The 20,837-nt window shown below is 39.9% G+C and overlaps 2 protein-coding genes across 3 annotated transcripts; one reads left to right on the forward strand and one right to left on the reverse strand.

Annotated features, from left to right (window-relative positions):
* The first annotated feature begins 328 nt into the window (after positions 1–328).
* On the forward strand, positions 329–3,785 carry gjb3 (gap junction protein beta 3). Its single transcript, XM_076299554.1, has 2 exons — positions 329–595; positions 1,809–3,785. The coding sequence occupies exon 2, from the start codon at positions 1,903–1,905 to the stop codon at positions 2,770–2,772; it is 870 nt and encodes a 289-aa protein (XP_076155669.1). The 5' UTR covers positions 329–595; positions 1,809–1,902; the 3' UTR covers positions 2,773–3,785.
* A 4,732-nt stretch (positions 3,786–8,517) lies between these two features.
* On the reverse strand, positions 8,518–20,757 carry hmgcl (3-hydroxy-3-methylglutaryl-CoA lyase). 2 transcript variants are annotated; one of them, XM_076299555.1, is made up of 9 exons: positions 20,636–20,757; positions 20,061–20,144; positions 19,796–19,903; positions 18,979–19,074; positions 18,707–18,855; positions 11,548–11,611; positions 10,696–10,884; positions 10,070–10,195; positions 8,518–9,617 (listed from the first exon to the last, which is right to left on the reverse strand). In XM_076299555.1, exons 1-9 carry the CDS (start codon positions 20,729–20,731, stop codon positions 9,516–9,518), a joined length of 1,014 nt encoding a protein of 337 aa, XP_076155670.1. In that variant the 5' UTR covers positions 20,732–20,757; the 3' UTR covers positions 8,518–9,515. The 2 variants fall into 2 exon arrangements, with proteins under 2 accessions (XP_076155670.1, XP_076155671.1); XM_076299556.1 differs by having other exon boundaries at positions 20,562–20,679.
* Between the last annotated feature and the right edge of the window lie 80 nt (positions 20,758–20,837).

Consider the following 20,837-nt stretch of genomic DNA (forward strand, 5'->3'; position numbering starts at 1 on the left):
AATCCACTCCACCTATCAGGTTGTTGCACTAATGCCTTATTCACGGCTAGGAGTGGCACTCTTTCATTAGTGAAGGCATCCCTGCAAGTCTGAACAGGGGCTGAACTACACTTCTAGGAAAAGAATGCACGATAAACAAACATCTTTGGTGAATTCCAGCCTACACAACTCACTCAGTAGGCTACTCATACAAAGCCAGTGAGAAACATAACTACATAACTCTCCTCTTCTATTATACATGAAGACTGCTGACATTAATTAAATATGCAATGTCACATTTCCAATTAGATAACTTATTGGATCACTTTGCTATTTGGTTGCTATTAGCTCAGACTATTTTTTCACCAATGACAAACAACAATGAATGAGCTGATGTTGGCGAAGAAAGGAACCAACCAGACCTCCTTGACTCTACCTTCGCCCAAACCACACCCATTAAGAGACAGACGAGGAGTAGTTTTGTATTTCCAAGAACTTTGCGCCAGAGCTTTCAAATAGCACGATTATATCAAAGACACAAATCAGTGTATGAAACCAACAAAGCTCTTCACAGATTTGTGACTCACGTGGGGAAAAACGAGAAATCCTTCATAATGTGAGTACCTCATTACATTAAATTAAAACGGAAGAAACCACTTATGTCGACTATTGTAACGCGAACGTGGATAGGTGAGCTCAATAAATTTGGAGTGGGAGGCTATTTTATTTTAGCCCAATATTGTTGCTGTGTTTGCCAGTTATATGTTGGCGGGTGGAATATCACCATCCAGCATTGAAATAGACTAATTACTCGGTCGCATACTTCTGATTGTGTTATAGGCAAACTGAAATGTTTTAGGTGTATGCTTTCTATTAGGCCTACCACTGTTATTATATTATAGGTCTACTTATAATGACAAAAGTTTGTATGGTCAGTCAGATTTAGTCTACTAAATGAATGAGTAAACAGGCTACGTCCTTTAGTGTAAATCACTACAGCCCAACATTGTCAAACTTTTAGGCTACCTGAGCCAGAAGTGTCAGTCACATAGAAGTAATTTCTCTTTTGTAACCTATAGCTTGTAGCTATGCAGTGTTGGCAAGGACACAGATTAACAACGACAGACTAGTATAAATAATAAGTGAACGAAATAAAAATAGAACAGAAAGCCCGAATTCAACCAAAAACGCCTGCGTTTGAGGATGGTGGTGATATGCGTCATGCGACGACACACATGCGTTTCAGCGGCAGTTCTCCATTCTGTTCAGAAAGATAAAACATGGCGGAAACACAGATGCGGATACAATTTCGAGGCTACCTGTAAATGACATGATATGTTTGTTTATGATGATGTTTTATAAAGTTGTCCAATTTGAATGATAGGAAGATTGATTTTATTTCAATAATTAGGGGCTTTAAAGAGTTAGGGTGAGATACCCCCCCCCCCCCCCCAATTCTCCCTCCCTTCCTCCCCCAGCCTATTTTCTTTTCTGTATAAGGCAACGTGTGCATGTTTAGAATTCTCATGTAGCCATTTAATTATTCCAGATTTCTTTTTAGTAAAACAGTTGGTCTGTGTAAAATTACATAGGCTACTTTCCTCTAGAGCTATTGGTACTGTTCCTGGTGAGTGTAGTAGGGATAGGTCAGAGACCAGTTTAGTCTCAGGTATGATGATTTAGATGAACCACTGGCTTCATGGGTAAATTTATGAAGTGGGCCAAATAAATGGCTAGTCTTTTAATTTATTCATGGTTTTATTATTCAACAAACTCTCAAGACACATGCACTGACATAACAACATGCTTATATGCATTCTTTCTTTAAGTGATACCAACTTGCTGTATAAAAGACAGAAAAGGAGGACACAAAGACACCAATAGGACACAGCGCAACCAATCTTACAGTATACTGGGAGAACAATGGACTGGAAAACTTTACAGGGCCTTTTGAGTGGAGTGAACAAGTACTCCACTGCCTTTGGCCGAATATGGCTGTCAGTGGTGTTTGTGTTCCGGGTGATGGTCTATGTGGTGGCCGCAGAGCGGGTGTGGGGAGATGACCAGAAGGACTTTGACTGCAACACCAAGCAGCCCGGCTGTGCCAACGTCTGCTACGACCACTTCTTCCCCATCTCCCACATCCGCCTGTGGGCCCTCCAGCTCATCTTCGTCACCTGCCCGTCCTTCATGGTGGTGATGCACGTGGCGTACCGCGATGAGCGCGAGCGCAAGTACCGAGCCAAGCACGGCGAGAACACCAAGCTGTACGCCAACACGGGCAAGAAGCACGGTGGGCTTTGGTGGACCTACCTGCTGAGTCTCTTTGCCAAGACGAGCTTTGAGATCGGCTTCCTCTACGTGCTCCACCACATCTACAATAGCTTCTACCTGCCTCGGCTGGTCAAGTGCGACGTCGGGCCCTGCCCCAACGTAGTGGACTGCTACATCGGGCGACCCACAGAGAAGAAGGTCTTCACCTACTTCATGGTGGGGGCATCAGCCCTCTGCATTGTTCTTAGTGTCTGCGAGATTATTTACCTGATCTCTAAGCGATTAGTCGGTTGCACGAACAAGATGAAAAGGAGAGAGAGATACGTTCGGCCCCCGTACAGGGAAGAAGACAGCCACTGCACCCTACCGGTGAGAGACCTGGGCCATGATCTTGAGTGTAAACCAGAGACCAAACCAGATTTTAAGCCTGACTTCAAGCATTACCCTCTCATGCCATCTCACAGGCTCTTAAAAGACGACCTACGTGCGTCAGCCCCAAATTTGTCCTGTTCTACCTGAAAAACAATCAGTCTGGAACTGATAAGAACTTCTGAGAAGAGGTGCTGCGACCCAACAGGTGTCAGATGTGATTCAGACATTTTCAGCTGCAACTGCAGCTAAAGATTAATGTGGATTTTGTTTTTGTGCTAACAAACTCTAAACATCTTCGTACACTAAAATGAGATCCATCGTTCCACATTTCACTCTGAGGCCCTCTTTCTTGATGAAGTCTTGACGCTGTTTACTTCCTGTGGCTTGTAAAGGTTTTTCTTTTTAACGAGATCCATTTTGGTTTTATGGCACACACACATATTAACTGAGAATAAATAGAAACAGGACCATTCTGCTTTCTAGGAAAGTCTTTTTGACTGGCACACCTTTCTTTTTCAGTCCAGATCAGCTGTGGTTGTGAGCAGTGGGGAAAATAGAGTTGTGGAACATTCTCAAATAGTTGCTGAATAACTGCACAGGCATCCAGGTAGACACGCCTCATTCAGCCATCCGTCTCTGTCTCCACACCTTGAGACGTCGACAAAAGTTTCTGAGAAAAGGACTATTGACAGAGAATTGTTTTCCCTTTTGCCCAGTTTCACACCTTAACTAAATGTTAGACAATAAATGCTATTTTAAATGGAACATGAATACTAATAAGCATTAAGCATAGGACCAAATATATTAATGTCTCCTATATATACATATATATATATATATATATAAATATCTGTTCTTGGTTTACAATTTTCTGTCTACAGAACTAAACTAGACTTTTTCTGACTTGAATTGACATTTTCCTTGGTGGTAACGCCTGTCTTTTTGGAATTACGTGATACTGTGTTATGCAAGATATAGTTAAAACAAGAGCGAGTGGTTGGTGTGGTTTATGATAAAACTACCCAAAGTTGAAGTGGAGAAAATAAAATATGTCCCCAAACATCCCTGGTGGACATTGAATTTGAAATAGTTAGCACATTGTATATGCTGTAAATTTATTTATGTTTTTGAGAAATAATACTTTTCATACTAAAGCATAATTCAGTCGTTTCTTTCAAAATTGCATTCCCTTGGAACATACACAGCTTTCCCTTCTAGACATGGACAAACCTAAGAAACAATATGATGTGTCATATCCAGTGTTGGGCAAGTTACTTCAAAATCGTAATGTACTATGCATTACTTATTACTGTCATTTCAAAGTAATTTGTTACATTATAATATTACTGTCTCTGAATTGTAAGGCATTACACTACTATTGCATTACTTTTAAGTTACTTTCACCATAATATCTAGAAATATGGATTTGCCATTCTAAATGCAGTTTATTACGCTCAATGCAGCTTGCTCTTCCAATGGAGGGAGATGTGGTATAGCATGAGCTAGGCTTAAGGCAACAGTAGAATGCAATAGGCGCAGTGCTCATAATGCAATACAAGGAACAATCATAGTCAGAATTTTGTTAAAAACCGACAAAAGGTCAAAGTCTGGTAAATTGTGATAGAAATACTGTAACTTTAAGGCCTAGGCCTACTCATTAAAATCAATAGAGAGCCTACTATATTGTAAATCAAAGCTTAAAGGAACCATATGTAAGATTGTGGCCAAAACGGGTACTACAATCACTTTCAAATTACTGTAGTGCGGTGTATCCCCTTCCCCTCCCCTCTGACTGGCAGAGTTGGCAACCGGATGACGAAACACTACTGACTTTGTGATTAGTAGATAGGTGGAGGGTGGCGCATTAGGCCAAAACACAACATGACAACATCAACATCAGTTGAGGGCTGCAACTTCACTTTTTAAATGACAATATCCTGGCCAGACTACTGTTGTCAGTGATATAAGTATTTGAAATGAACATGATTTCTTAATGTCTAGTGACATATCAGGGCAATTTTATGATTAATTGAAATACATTTTTTACATACGGTTCCTTTAATAAAGACATGTCAAGATGGTGGCCTGCTGGCCATTTCGGTGCCCTAAGTGAGTGGCTTTGAGTGAGTGACATTTAAATGATAACTCAAACACCTAAAGTAAAATAAAAGGCATATTATTTACAGACCATTACTGTGTATTTTTAAACATTAATTTCTGAAGAAATGCTGTTTTACTTATAAATGGTGCACTGTCACTTTAAGAGCATTGATCTTTACGTTGTCATAATGCCCTTTTGCCAGCTCTTGTTTACAAGCCTTATATGTTTGAGTTACATTGATAGCACAATATTAACAATAATATGCACAATGTTAAGTTGTTTTAAGCAACCTTCATTGCTTTGGAAATGGAAGTATGCAATGACATGTTGCTTCACATTTCGTTTTGTGAATACAAGTGAATTATGAGCCTGGTATCCACCTAGCTATCTGAATGGAATGCGTTTCAGTCGACTCAGCATATCATGTGCTTCATGTAGCCTAAATGCTTGGAAAACGAATGATTGAAGACCCACCAATTCTAGTACTACGTGATTGAGAGAACCCAAAAGGTATCAAACTTGCATGTAACATCGTGTTAGTGCATTTTGACATTGTAAACGTTATTGATGAAGAGTGAAACGCAGTTTGCAGTAAAGCTACTATTCATTGGTTACATTTGGGTGCCCCCTCTGTCCTTTGGTGCCCAACGCAAAGTGCGTGATGCGCGTGGTGGGAGCGGTGGCACTGCCAGGCTACACAATCTTTTTCTGCATTTCTATCCCTTTATTCTCTTCAATTCAAGTTCACAGCACAAAGCTGACATGCACAACACCATTGTGTTTTATCAAGAATGAAAAAGATTAGCGTGGCACTACTTTAGATGTTTCATTAATTAAGGCTACTTGTGCTATTTCGCGAGCTGAGAGATCTTTGGGTTTCGCACACAAAGTGCACTAACTATTATGTTCTTCATAGCCTTGTCTCTGACAAGCTGAAAATAATGAGCGTAGGCTTATGTCCATCCAGCAAATAGAGTCCGCCTGCGAGTCTGCTGCAGCCACAGTCATATTCAACCAGTATCAGGAGATAACGTTCTACTATTTTGCGCGGATTTTTTCTCCTCTGTTGTTCTCGCGTGGTGTTTGCGAATATGTAGGCTATCAAAATAAAACAAGCGCTTAATTTTGGGTAAAACTGCATTGTAACGCGCGTACGAAGTTTGTACCGAGTAAATATTAACCTTTTTTTGTTGTAATGCCTTACATTACCACGTTACCGCAAACAGCAATATATTACAGTAATTACATTACTTTTGTAACGCATTAGGCTACTCCCAACACTGGTCATATCTATATTTAGCTAAATAAACATGCAGAAAAAGGAATGTTGAAGTTCCTATTATCTAATATGGATAAAGTATGCCCAATGAGCATTGCCCATCATTCCTGTTTTCATTAAAGCAATGTCACAGTGCCACTAACATCACGATTTGTAGAGAGAAACTGAAAATGTAAATTGCTAGTTTTGCGTGTAACACCTGCATGTGAATTTGCATGAAATGGACATACTTTTAACTTAACACAAACACTTCAGAAAACACCCTTCAAAATTCAATGGCAGTGATATGAATCAGTCATGACTTGCACCACGATTATCGTTCTAGTTGTGAAATAATCTTTTGTTATTTCACACTGAGGGTTTGTGCTGAGGAGTCTGATGTCCCCAAGATGGGGTTGGCAGTGGAATGAATGCATTGCTAGTTTAGCCAGTTTGTCAGGACTCACCCTTAGGTTAGCAGAAATATTCAGGTTCTAGGTGTAGACAAACATGAAAACACATTCCACATGCCAATTCAGGCAACCTATTCTCTACGCACCAGACACACCTCTGCAGATCATTTAAAGGGAACCTGTTTTTAGAAGATCCATATTCAGAGACCTATGATACAACAGAGACCCATCAGAAACGTTTAAATAGCGCAATGATAGCCCAATGTCAAAAGTGATCTCAGCGTGATGTTATCCAACTCCCCCTCATACTTCTGCACATGCCAAGTCATGCCTACTATGGCGCCCCAGCACAGGCACATCAAACGATTTTCTCTTGTTCTCATGCCAACCAGAGTGCTTTTACTGATCAAAACCAAGTGCTGCATCAAAGACTGCTAGATGTGGGATCCTATCGTTTTGAAGGCAATGAGTAGTCTTGGATTTTACTGAATTTAAGATATTATGTACCTGTTACGAACATCGGGGGGGAAAAAACTCATGGGAAGTCTTCATCAGGTCATTGGCACCAATTAGATCTTTTCCAAACCAGAACATCGCTCAACAGAATCATCACTACAGTGTTTCCCATACATTGACTAATCTGTGGCGGGGCGCCACGAAATAAAAATCGGCCCACAGATGAATATTCTATGTTTTTAATTTAATTAAATATAAGGTCAAATCCTTGCATTGCCATTGAGCTGTGCTTTTTATGCACGCAGCCTTTCCTTGCCCCGCCCTGCTCTCTCTCGTAGCCCGCTGCCCCACTCCTCTGCATACATTTAACAAAATATTAACGATTGCTGAAGGATTGTTGTTGCCACATAGAAGCATTGCATTGAAGATCTCTGGCTAAATTGCTATTAAATCCGCTTAGCATCGTGATGCTGCGCAAATTTGTTCAAAACTGCTGCATTGAAGTGAACTCTGCTAAGGTCTTATCACAGCATAGGCTACATTGAAGAGACTAAACTAAGTAACTTTTTGGATGTCAAATTTAGTATGCTTAGCCTACTTCTAAGCTGCTTGTCAATTTCGTTGAAGGGCTCATTTTATTAGTGGGTTTGATCCAGCAAGACCGGTGTGGGAGCAAGCCCACTATTGTTCTTAAGTTTTCTTTATTTCTTATTCCCGTTCACCCACTTTTTGGACGAACTACTGCTCCTAGACCGTTTGAGCTATCGACGCAGTTCGAACTCCAAAAATTACTTTCGTGTCGCTGGCCCTTGTCGTTTTCGCGGTATTCCCGTTTTTCGGCGTTTTTGGGCCCCATTGAAATGAATGGCGGAATGTTCAAGGATTCTAATTCCGATTGTGACATCACAGCTCTAATTGCCATTTTTTATAGTTAGAACAATATGTGTTCCCAATTATATTATGTTTCTATAGTGTAACATGTTATTTTACTGTGTCTTTACGTGGGTTAGGGCACCACACATCCAAATAAGTGCCCTTCATGACCCACAGGCCTTCAGTCTCCACAGGTTAACATGGCAAAACTCGAAAAGCTTGTCAGACCTCCCGTGCCTAGTGACGGGTTGCTAAGCCACGATTGGCCTGTGGCTGTTTTTGGGTGTGGCTTAGCGAAGGGTGAATTAGACCTATACACTACCAAGACGATGTTAATACCCCCCCCCCCCCCCCCCTCTTGTTAAAGTCAGCTACCGCCACAAATTGAATCCAATTCTGTGGGAAACACTGCACTAGATCATACCATAGTGCTGACTGCAAAACAGACCATTTACTGTTTGCAGTTAGGAGCCCATTTCAAGGATGTAATCATTAATGTATGGCACATTACTCACATAAGAACACATTTTAAAGACAAAAAGGTTGAAGATTAGCCTAGAAATCTAGCACCCTAGCGGCGGCAAATTAATTTGTTATTTAATTTAATGTTAATTAATTAATTATACATTTCAATGATATAGGATGGCCCGCCAGGCTAGTTGAAGATGAATATTGTGCATAAATCTTTATTAACAGTACAAGAAACATCTGCCTTCTGTTTAAAATTACCACCAAGAACCCCATCCTACTGTTGGAACAATTATTGTTACAACAGCTGTAGATAAATAAAATGCCTTTAAATCATGTTTTTATTTACTGAACACAAAAACATCAAAGATATTCTTTATGGTTACATAAAAACACAACGCTCATTTTTTTCCAGACATGGTTACTCAGCAAATTCAGTATCTTCCATTGTCTCACATGAATTACTGACATACATTAATTAAAACAAAAAACACACACAGGCACAAACACAAAAGGTGCAAGAAAGGGTTTGTGTTTTTCTTGGTTCCCTAAAAAATAAAGTACAAAGCAATAACTTCATGGGGTCATTTCAGTTCAAGCATAATCAGTGTCGTCATATTTTATTTGATAAAGCTGCACAGTGAAGCCGACCCATTTATATTCAATCTGTTATATTCAAAGTGGTATTTTAGGAATATCTGCATGTTTTTTTCAGGTTCAGCGAGACACACACATTGGCCATAAAAACCTCCAGTTGCTTAACTTACTTTCAGTTGACTGGTCTATGTAATTGGTCTATTAGCACACCACATCTCTTTTGTAGTTTTACAAAGTTTTACCAAATAAAATTCTCATTAGTCTCAGTATGTAGCAGTGTGTTCACAACCATGATTTACTGTGTACAAACTAAACCGTTACAACATGATGGACCATTCTATATTCCATAGTAGGTGGAGGAGGAGGAGGAGGAGTTAAAAGGCACAAAATATGTGAATAACACAAGGCACTTAAGAGAACCATGTTTCCACAAACCTGTTTAGATTTGTAATTCCACAGGCCTGAAACATCAACAGCTGCTTAGACACAGGATTCCTGTGATGAGTTTTACCATGCAGCTGATAAACATTCACTATGCTGTTTGTGCCATGTCAGGGTCTTTCACATCAAATGAGCGGCAACCTTTAACGGATACCAATAGGTGGAACAGGGGGAAATGCAGGGCATCACTCTAGCCAGTCGAAAGTCACCCTGACACCTGAGGGTCAATGTTTGATTGAAGACCAGTGACTTCACCCCAGCTAGGCCTCTGCATGAATGGGGCTCAGAGTTTGCAGGAAGCCTGGGCCACTTTCGAGCTGGTCCGTCTGTTCAGGAACTGACAGATAAATGCACCAGCGTCCATCAGCTTATGAAGGTCAACTCCCTATTACAAACAAAGACAGGAGAGCGAGGGGGAATTAACCACTGGGATTGATTCAGCATTAGTCAGAGAGGATGCAGAGACACAATGTAGGCAGATGGGATCACTGATTAAGATGAGGACACTCCCTTGTCCACATGTGTGTGCATGTTTGTGTTTGAGTATGAGTGTGTGTGTGTGTGTGTGTGTGTGTGTGTGTGTGTGTGTGTGTCTTTAGCCGCACTTTTCACACATGAACTGAACTCCTGAAACGTTCTACACATTACCCAGAGGGACAGAGAGTGTGCAGAGACCAAATGTGGGCTGACATGACGGCTGATAACATGAACACCATGGTGTTATTATCAAGAGAACATCAAAATACTGCTGAGAGAAAAAAAGAGTTTGGTTGCGCAATCAGAACGAGCTGGAAAGCCAGAGAGCTGCTTCAGAGAGGTGGAGAAAGAGATGCTCACCGTTTGAATTCCAAGTCCATGCAGCATGTAGACCACATCTTCGGTGGCCACGTTCCCAGACGCTCCTTGGGCATATGGACAACCACCAAGTCCAGCTATAGACGAGTCCACGACAGTAATTCCCATCTATCAAAAGCAAACAAATAGCATCATACAATTACTCACAGGATAAATGTGGGTTGCCTGTAATAAGTACAACAGCACATTTTAAATGCTACAACTGTAACAGCTTGGAAAAAAACTAAAAACATCCAATTTTCCATTATGTCCATTATTCCATTATTATCAATACAAATAGTTGTTTCTGTAACAAGACAAAACTAGTTTCACAAGAAACCACAGGAATGGCTTTCAAACAATGAACATCTTTGCAAACTCGAGTAATCTGAAGTTCTTTTTAAACAGCTTTGGTTTACCGTTGCTAAAGAAAAGAAATAAAAGCATGCATAAACTGTGAGCTGACTGCTCAAAAACCACACTGTCTTGACATAAGACTTACTGTCCACTCCCTAGTTTAGGATTGTGCAATTTCTTGCATTTGACTACTCCACCCACTTGCAGAAAGAAAATATCCATCAACCCAAACTCCATGAGCCATGTTTACCATGCAGGTGGTGCGTCCTTACCTGTAGTGCTACCAGGATGTTGGCCAGGGCCTGGCCATAGGTGTCATGGCAGTGCACAGCCAGGGCGTCCACTGGCACCTCACGCTTCACTGCCTCCAGCATCTCGCCCATGCCTCCTGGAGTGCCTACACCGATGGTGTCGCCAAGAGAGATCTCATAGCAGCCCATGGCATATAACCGCTTTGCTACCTAAATGAGACATCAGATGATAATCCTTGACATTTACAAATGTTTTCATGAGTTGTTTTTGCACTGGAGGGACTTTTTGCAGATCCTAGAACCATTTGAGAAACTACCCCTTTTTTTCACACATTCGCATTGCATGGAACTGGTGCTTGTGATTGTAGTTCCCTTGAACGCAGTTCCTATAACTACTGTATTTTAGCTTCTACTTCAGGGTTGGGTATTTTCCCTGCACATAGGAACCATGACTGAAGTACTTACATGTTAATTGATGAAGCACAAAAATCTGTGTAATAAATAATAAAATAATTCAACTTATTGTGTAATAAATAATAAAACAATTCAACTTCTTTTTAAATGTGCGTAACATAAAAACTGTACAAGGAAGCAGTAGGGACTTAATACCATGACACGATAAATGCCTCCTGGGCAGATGAGAAGAATGCGGATAAAAACGGTGATGCCTTGATCTTCTAATCTGTCAATAAACTTCAGTACTTCCCCCCCTACCCCCCAACATATTCATGTGCGATGTGCGTGCAATGTTTTGGTCCATTGCCGAGACACAGCCATAGGAACTGTGTATATCTAGGGGTACACAGTTACAATGTTGTTCATGTGTTCAGGTGTGCAGTGCACGTGTTAAAGACTGTGGTCTGTGGTGCATACCTGTGCTACTTTTTCAGGTGACACTTTCCCTTCATATGGGCATCCCAATACACATGACACATACCTGTTGAGAGAAAACATATCAAAGTGAAGTTGTGTGTATTTAACATGCTTGAACAACTCCCAACACATTAAAGTGCATTGTGACTCAATGAATCTAATCTATTAAAGACCCTGTAAACCAAATATAAATATATGTTCTGAGTTTGTCACACCAAAAGAAAATGTGTCATTAACCATCCAGACAAATCAAAAAAGTTGTATTGAAATCAATGGAATCTAATGTAATCGAATGTCAATCGAGTGCGCCGCACATGTCGCGGTCAATGTGCGGAGCAATTTAAGGGTTTATGCTATATGGGGGAACTCATCGCATCATCAAGCAGGACAATGCTCCATGCCATACAGCTAAGTCAATCAAGGTGTGGATGAAGGACCACCAGATCAAGAGCCTGTCATGGCCAGCCCAATCTCCAGACATGAACTCCATTGAAAACCTATGGAATGCAGAGGTGGACGAAGTACACAATTCCTTTACTTAAGTTAAAGTATAGATACACCTTGTCAAATATTACTCCAATACAAGTGAAAGTTGCTAAGTCAGATTTTTACTTAGGAAGATGGATGGTCACAAGCCATCAAACAAAGCTGGGCTGTTTGAATTTTTGCGCCAAGAGTGGCATAAAGTCACCCAACAGCAATGTGAAAGACTAGTGGAGAGCATGCCCAGATGCATGAAAGCTGTGATTGACCATCAGGGTTATTCCACCAAATACTGATTTCTGAACTCTTAGAAGTATTGTGTTGTTTATAAATTAATATGAACTTGTTTTCTTTGCATTATTTGAGGTCTGAAAACACTGAATCTTTTTTGTTATTTTGACCATTTGTCATTTTCTAAAAATAAATGCTCTAAATGTCAATATTTTTATTTGGATTTGGGAGAAATGTTGTCAGTAGTTGATAGAATAAAACAAAACTGTTCTTTTTACTCAAACACATACCTATAAATAGTAACATCAGAGAAACTGATAATTTTGCACTGGTCTCTTATTTTTTTCCAGAGCTGTCAATGCTATATGTTGCAGAAGACTGTGGCTAGGCTGGGACTGTGGCTAGATGCCTAGGGTAAGACCTAGAGCTGCACACATTTTGCCATTTGGGATCTGTACCCAACTCAGGCTTTATATTTAGTATTCACTTATAGCCCTCAAAAAACGTGTACTTGTAAAAATGTGTATAGTACTTCCCCATTGTAGGATACATTTGTAGAGGAAGCTCTGTGTTGGAATGTTCATTCATATTTGATGTGCTCTGCAGATACATGGCACATAGAGAGTTCACTGCTCAGAGGCCTAAGAAGTCACCTCAGACATAACTTTTGGTTGCAAGAATAGTTATCAGATATAATATAAGAAAATACTGTATCTATTTCTTTGCAATTTTTACAAACTATGTGAAATAAAGGCCAAGCAGATTGCATTTTTGCATTAACACAACAATCTACTGAGCCTACTACTAGCAGAGCTACGCATAACAGTGCACAATGGTGTAGAGCACTTGCCTAGACTACGGGGTCTCACACTTTTCAGTGCCAGGGTCCCTTTGTGGAGGAGAACATTTTCAGAGGACCCCCTCATAATTTTATGGACTGACTCCATATTTATACTGAAATATTTATCCATGTTGATCAGTTAGCTGTAATGTAAGCCAAACTAAACAACAGTAGGAATGGTCCATTGTGTCCTGAGAGACGTGATTCAAGTGTCATCTGTCACAATCATATCAGAGTTAATGTTAATCTTTTCTAAATGATACAGCACAACTATTATTATAGCAAATTAGTTTGCAGACCAGACCCCCGGGGTCCCCAGACCCCACTTTGAGAACCACTGGCCTTAGATTCAAAGCAGAAATAAATCGATTTTGCAAATCTTGCCTTGCTTCAGTCAATGACATGACAAGCACTCTGGTCCAACATCATTCACACTGGTGACTAATTTGGCAATTTCATATTTTAAAAGACAAAGTATTGTAGGTGCAACAGTCTGGAAACATAAATATTTTTTCATATCCTCTTTTCATTTTTCCATTAGGCAACTGGTATGTTTATGTTTAGGGTACTTGTAATAGGCTTTTCTTGAAAGCTACTAAACCTGTGAAACAGCCTGTGAAAAACACCCCTTGCTTCAAGAGGTATTCCGAGTATGTGGTTTAGTGACTACCAGAACACACTTAACTTTTCTGGGTCAAACCTCCAACTAGGAGAACCCTATGGTTTCCTTCTAACAAAATAAAGCTCTTCTGTTAGGAGGCGGTTCTATTATGTAGTTTTTTTTTATAAATATATATAATATATTAGGGCTGTCAATCGATTAATAAATTAATCTAATTAATTACATACTCTGTGATTAATTAATCTAAATTAATCGCATATATTATTTTTGCTGTGAAAGTATTTTAAATATTTAAATTAAAATGAATCATTGAATAATCAGCATTAGTGACATTAAAGTTCAAAAACTCTTTTATTATTATTTTCACTGTTCAAATAATTGCCATAATAATCTATGATATGACCTAATATGCTGAGGAAATAAATTCAAAAGTGTTTTTTTTTCACATACAAGGCATTTCATTGCAGAGGACTTTATTTTCAACACTTTATTTTTTATCAACACCATCAGGCCGTTTTTTAAAAGTAAATGTTCCAATCAATGATCCAGGCAGCACGTTTTCTTCTCTCTCCTTCATTTTACAGTCTAATTTTTACTGACTGGAATGGCTCGGGATCAAAGGTCATACGGAATCGATTAATCTGCACTAATTTTTTTAATCAGTTATTTTTTCTCAAATTAATTAATAGAAATTAATCAGTTATTTTGACAGCCCTGATATATATATATATATATATACACACACACACAAACATTGTAGTGGATGGGAATCACACATCTCGAGCAGCTAATGAGAGATACTTCAAATGATGTTGACAATCCATTTCTTTCAACTTATATATACTTTCATATATTCTAGATTAATTAATAAAGTGAACTATTTCAAGCCATTTATTGTTATAAAAAGTTGTGTTGTGAATACATCGTACCAAGTGGAGTGGAGGAACTTGCCCAAAAGGACTTTGTTACAGCTCATGAAAACCAAAAATCAGTATCTCAAAATATTAGAAATTATAAAGAGGTATCAATACAGAGATGTCGACCTTCTGAAAATAAATGAACTACCGTAAAACTTCAAATAATCGCCGAGTCCCTAAGAGGTGCCTGTCTCTTTTAAACGCCTGGTGTGGCTACATGTTTGGGTTAAAGGCCGGTCTCCAGTAGAGGCCTGGTCTGTTTTTTAGTTTCGGGTTGTATTTAATCTTCTAAAACCCGTCAGATCGTCTGTTTAAAGATTCGCAATGACACGAAACCGTTACAGAAAGGAGGTTACAGCAGTGTGAATTAGATGTTGCACGTCGTTACAAGCGTCCGCAAAGCATTCACATGTCTGGTCACAGTTGCAAGGTTTTAGAATGTTGCATGAAGTTGCTGCTCATCTCGTTGCGAATCTTGGGTGTGATTTGGGCTTAATGGCGCAGACTGCGCACGTTATGATTAGATGGCATTAAAAGACTGCGGTGGGGAAAAGCTAGAGTTCCAAATTGTATAACTTTCTTTCCAATATGAACTATGCCTATATGTCCGACTTCGTCATCGTTCAATTCATCCCTTGTGTTTAAAATTTGCGGATAGGCCGATGGTAAGCTTGTTTTTATGCTGGCAACAAAACCAGAACGTTTCGCGAACATTATTCTTTATTCTAAATGCCATGGCGATAAAGAGAAAGAAGTCAGAAAATGAATTTACCTTAGACTAGGCTATATCAGAGCCCGTCTACAGACATTCTCTGGCTATATAACCTACTGAAATAGGTTAATGATGTAAAGTCAAGCGGCTTCTATGGGACTGCTGTGTGCACGCACAGTTTTTATTGACGAGTCGGAGTGGCAAGTGCTGCGCATAGTTGCAGTGGAATGTGGCTGCCCAGGGCATTATAAAACTTCTCACTCTTAGACCTACTCATACACGGCGGTGAAATGGCGTATTTAGCTGTCTAAATTCGAATCATATGCTGGGGGAGAAATCGTCGGACATCCATGATTATTTTGTTATTCAGCACCCCTGGTCAAACATATGTTCCCGCGAGCCTGGAATTCAGGCTATGATTTGAATGTAGACTGTTGTCAAATTTGGCAAATACAAAACGGGAGAAACAATATTGTTAATGCTCTCTCATGCTGTTTCATTCGTGCCAAAAAGGAGGGAGAGTTCCACTTTTGCATAAATAATTCCTGAACAGTTTTGGTCCGGGCTGATAATGCAACTGTAGCCTATTTGACAAAGGACCGATATAGGCTATTTGCTAGCAGTGACGGACTGGAGGGTCTGGCATTTGGGCAGATGCCAGAAGGGCTGCGACCTCGTGGGCCGTTTGGGCCGGCCAATCACGAAGCGGCATGTCTGTCAGGTTTGCGCGGCCCATTTATCGTAAAGACTGTTTTATCTCTCGGCCCACTATCAAGCATCAATAGTGTTACATGGCTTCGAATAAGCCATTTATCTATAACTCCCTTTTCCTCCTTAATGATTGGAAACTGATCAGTATTTATACCAGACAAGAGTCTCTACACTACAGTCATGGTGACCCTCAATATTTACATCAGTCTACATTCTTTTGTAACCTTATTCAATCAAATTATTTAAAAGTGCATTGTTTGAAATTGGAATACAATAAATATGCTGCCTGTATATTTTATTTTATTATTGGTTTACAAAAGTTAGGCTACATGAAGCAAGGACTTCTGGGAATTTCAAAACCGAATGCGTCTACTACCTTCAGCGCGGGGAATTGCCGATCTAGCATGCCTTGATCCTCGATATTTTCCCCTTATAAAAGCTAATAAACTGCCCCCAAATGCACTTCGAAACATAAGAGAATGACTGCTTAAATTTAGTGAAGGTGCTACGGTTGAAAATCTACAGTCGGAATTGACACATGTCGCCACGCACTGACTGGGACAGCCTGAAAAAGTCTCCTCTAAACGAGTAGGCCTAATACAGTCAAAGCGTCGGACTTTGATGATGCCGCGGAGATATAGGAAGATACAGAAATAAACCTGGTGAGCAAGAAATGTGCTACCTGCAAGAATTGTGCAATCTGTTGCTATTTCCTTCTCCAGCAGTTAAACCTCTTTACCTGTGCCTACAACTATATATGGTTAGCAAATTAATTCCTACTAACACTGTCACTCAAGTGGCATGCAAACGGAGTTTTTCCACTCTTAAATTCATCAAGAATCGCCTAAGGACACGATTGTCACAGGATAATTTGGAGGCCTTTATGCTGATGGCGACAGAGAAAGAGGTCCTATAATGCATGACGTTAATTAAGACACGTTTGTGGAGCGGCGGGTTTCCCGTTTATCAACAAAACTACATTCGCGCGCAGCCGTGGGGCAGAAGACGCTTGGTGCCACAACGTTATACACTTGACTTAAATAGTCGGCTGCTGTAAGCTACAATCGTATTTTTTTATATACCCCTGGTCCCCCGTTGTCTCAACGATAGCATCTCATTTCAGGCTATATTTCAGAGTTTGCCGTTCATTTGCATTAACATCGTATTTTGTCATTTTTGGCAAAGACATTCATTCCTTTAGAGATATTGAACATATTGAACATTCTCTAACCATCGTGATTTCGAATTGGTGCAATTTTCAGCACAAAAACTTATTTTGTTATTTTCATGGAGAGCACTGTTCTATGCTGCTTTCTGCCTCTTGCGCACGCATGTTTTCGTGACGTTACATAGAAATCCATGTAGGCTATTCTTTTTTCATTTTCATATTGCATTCATTTTTTTTGGAGTTGTGCATTAATATATCCATGTTCTTGGTTCAGTCTTTATGGTTAATCAAGTTAGAGTTCATCACCAATGGGGCTACAAACGTGTTATGTCCGTGCATGTGAAGTTATATCTGTGTGTTTCGAGCTCATGCATGCGCGTCCCCGTGTGGGCCGCTGGTTGGTGAAAATGCCAGGGCCGTTTTTTAATCCCAGTCCGTCACTGTTTGCTAGTGACAAAATATAAGCTCTCAGTGTGATCTCTGAATCTCTTTGTAGATTACGTTTAATTAAAACGTGTTTCATCTGTTCTGGCTATCCCCGCTATTTGGATCTTACTGTATTGTACTGTACTGCCGGTGCAGTTTGGCGATTTGGGAAAATAAAAGCCCGGGCTATTATTTGGAGTTTTACGGTACTCCCAATCATCCGTAAATTGATCTAAAGTGCATTTTACTCCGGATAATTCCTTTAAGCCTTCATGAGGTGTCATGGGCCTAACTTAACGAAACATCGGTGAATGAGGGTGCCCATTTGACAACCTCAATGACATGCTGCATACTGTATACTGCTGTTAGATGGGCCATTTGTCTTGTGTTTGTGACCATTAGTTGGCAGATTGGTGGTTAGCGTGCTTTTTGAAGTTAATTTGGGTAGGGGCTTCTGAATGTGTTTTTACCTTGGATTTTGGCACAAGGGATTATAACATCTAATCCTGTGTATTAATGTAACCATAAGATTCCTACAGAAGTCTACGACAACATCTTATCATTGTATGATACTTTTTTTTCTATAGAGTTGTGGCCCAATTAGGTTCTTCTCCAACAAAAATGGATAATTTCTAATTACCTTTCATAAGAGTACTACACCTACTAAGAATACTACGCCATCAGTAATCTGTTAAGATGTTCAAATAGGTCGTCATTGTAGGACTTCTTCCTTATTTCCTCATACCCAAGGATCATCATAGTTGTAAGACTTTTTCCTCATTATCCTCATAATACCCAAGTATGATTAATATACCAAGGAAACAGACAGAACAATATGCTTGGTCATACAGGAAACACGATGGTAAGATAATCAGGAAAGGGTATTATCTGTAATATGCGTCATGCCACAAACTTGGCATCACATACTAGGCTTAATATTAGCATGGGGAACTACATCAAGAAAGCTATGGTCCAGATTAATATCCATTATAGTCAGACAAGCATTATTACTAGGAGAGTACCATTACTACTACAATTGTTGCCTTACCCTCTGACGAGTACTCCTTGCTCCTTGGCTGCCTTGGTGACCTCTTCAAAGCGCTGAAGACTCTCCTCTACTGAACAGTTGATGTTCTTTTTGCTGAAGAGCTCTGATGCGGCGCCAAATATAGCCACCTCCTGTGCCCCTGCTTTCACCTTCATCAAACAACGCATAACCAGGAGCACTCACAATCAGAGAGAGAAACAGAGGTCTAACTGGGCAGAGCGCACAGTATTCATTGCAATATTGATAAAACTATTGGGCTGAACGGAACTTACAGCAGCTTGGAAGCCCTTTAGATTAGGGGTGAGGACTGGGTAGTTCACTCCTGGCTTTTTATGGATGCCCTGCATGACTTCCACCTGATCTGCCATCTGCCAAATACATTTAGAGGTCAAAAAACTCTTTTATGTTCCAGTGAAGTTGGACCAATTCATATTTTTTTGGATAAACTATTATCAGGCATCAATATAAACTATTTTCAACAACTAAAACCGAATTGTATTTTCTTTTTAAAGTAATTGTCCAATCAATGGATTAATTTGGTAAAGAGTATGGGCTCTGTGCACAAGCTTACTTGAAGTCATCTAACCCGTTTCGTTGACATGGCTGTCAATAAGCGGCTGAAAATAAATGCTTCAGTTGTACCAAAATGTAAGAAATACAATGTAAGCGAGTCTTAATGTCCGTGGGTGGCTCTAAGGCTTCAAGTCATTATAAAAGAGATTTTATTTTAGCTTCCACCTTTTTCCTAAAAACGCCAGTGCAGTGGCTGGACAAAAAAAAGGGAAGGATTTTCGGTGAGCACACGTTTTGGTACAACTGAATTACTCCTCTTCAGGTGCTTGTTAACAACGATGTCAACGAACAGGATACTGGTTTGCCAACTTCAAGTAAGTCAGTGCACAGAGCCCATGGTAGGCCTACAAAATTTTACTGATGGGTTTGCAACTAGATTTGTCAACAATCACACCCCAATTTCTGAGCCCCAATTTCTGAAATAAAAGACAACTAGGGGCAAAAGATCACAAAAGACGAATGAACTTTTAAAATTAATATAGACATCATCACATGGTAAATTAAGTCATTGTTTACCTGTGGAACCCATTTTGGAGACACAAAGCTTGTGGCTTCAATTACAGGAAGCCCTGCCTCTGACAGCATGTCAATCAGTCGGATTTTCACCTCTGCAGGCACAACGGTCTAAAAGGCAGATATAATTAATACATTAGCTTATATAGCATGTTTAATTTACAGAATAAAGTTCATAAAGCTATAAATGTACCTGAAGTGTACGTACTTCACGTTCAAATTGGACAAACAGATGAGTATATGAAAAGCTTGCCACAAAAGATCAAACCTTTTCATTCTGTAGACCATCTCTGGGTCCCACTTCCACAATCTTCACCTTTGCAGGCAGTGGTTTCCCTGCAGCAACACCAAACTGTAAAAGAGAGAGAGAGTTAGCAGGCAGACAGACATTGTTGGTCTGTGTGCTCTTGTCACATATCTTACAGTAAAGTTGAACCAGCTAATGTTAGTGTAAGTGCTAACCAGTCATTGGTGCTAACGTTAGCTAGACAAACACAGGAACATAACCTCTAAGCTATCTAAGCTCACCTGAAGGCTAAACATATGATGTTATAAAAGTTAGCTGAAAATACTATGACTATGATTTTACAGACATCATTGCGAAAAAATTGAGAGCGAACAATAAAATCACGTTAATGGGTATTTAGACAAAATAGTTTAAAAGGAGAATAGGCCTATTGAAATGTTTGTAGCTAAGGTTAGCGTTTCCATGAAGGGTTTGGTTAGCTTGCTATATCAGGAAGTAACTGTTAATGTGAATGGTCAGTACCTCTAGGTTTAAACAATTGGACATCAATCGCGTTATGGACCCGGTGGTTATATATGAAAATCATACACACTCACGGCTCTGGCTACAGATGCGCTACAATTCAGAGCAATGGAGCGGTGCCCCATTCTGGAACTGAAGGAACTGTTGACATATCTCATGAGAGTCGCCATGTCCACAACAACCTGAACTGGGGCGATGCAAACACTATGCTTGTTTTGTAACATCTCGATCGCCGCCTAGCGGAGTGGCGAAATGCGGGACCATGGATGGTTGCAA

This window comes from Alosa pseudoharengus, unplaced genomic scaffold (genome assembly GCF_046254945.1).
Source record: "Alosa pseudoharengus isolate Yale_2024_CS ecotype anadromous, Long Island Sound unplaced genomic scaffold, YU_APseudo_1.1 YU_APseudo_1.1_scf_22, whole genome shotgun sequence".
Taxonomy (NCBI): Eukaryota; Metazoa; Chordata; class Actinopteri; order Clupeiformes; family Clupeidae; genus Alosa; species Alosa pseudoharengus.

Bases quoted from the DNA above. Each gene is read 5' to 3' on its own strand.
- gjb3 (XM_076299554.1), top strand. From the start codon at position 1,903: ATGGACTGGAAAACTTTACAGGGCCTTTTGAGTGGAGTGAACAAGTAC.
- hmgcl (XM_076299555.1), bottom strand. From the start codon at position 20,731: ATGGCGACTCTCATGAGATATGTCAACAGTTCCTTCAGTTCCAGAATG. The intron at 20,145-20,635 runs GTGAGTGTGTAT...TCTCTTTTACAG, and splicing joins GCGCATCTGTAGCCAGAGCC to TTTGGTGTTGCTGCAGGGAA. The intron at 10,196-10,695 runs GTAAGGACGCAC...TGCTTTTGATAG, and splicing joins ACATCCTGGTAGCACTACAG to ATGGGAATTACTGTCGTGGA.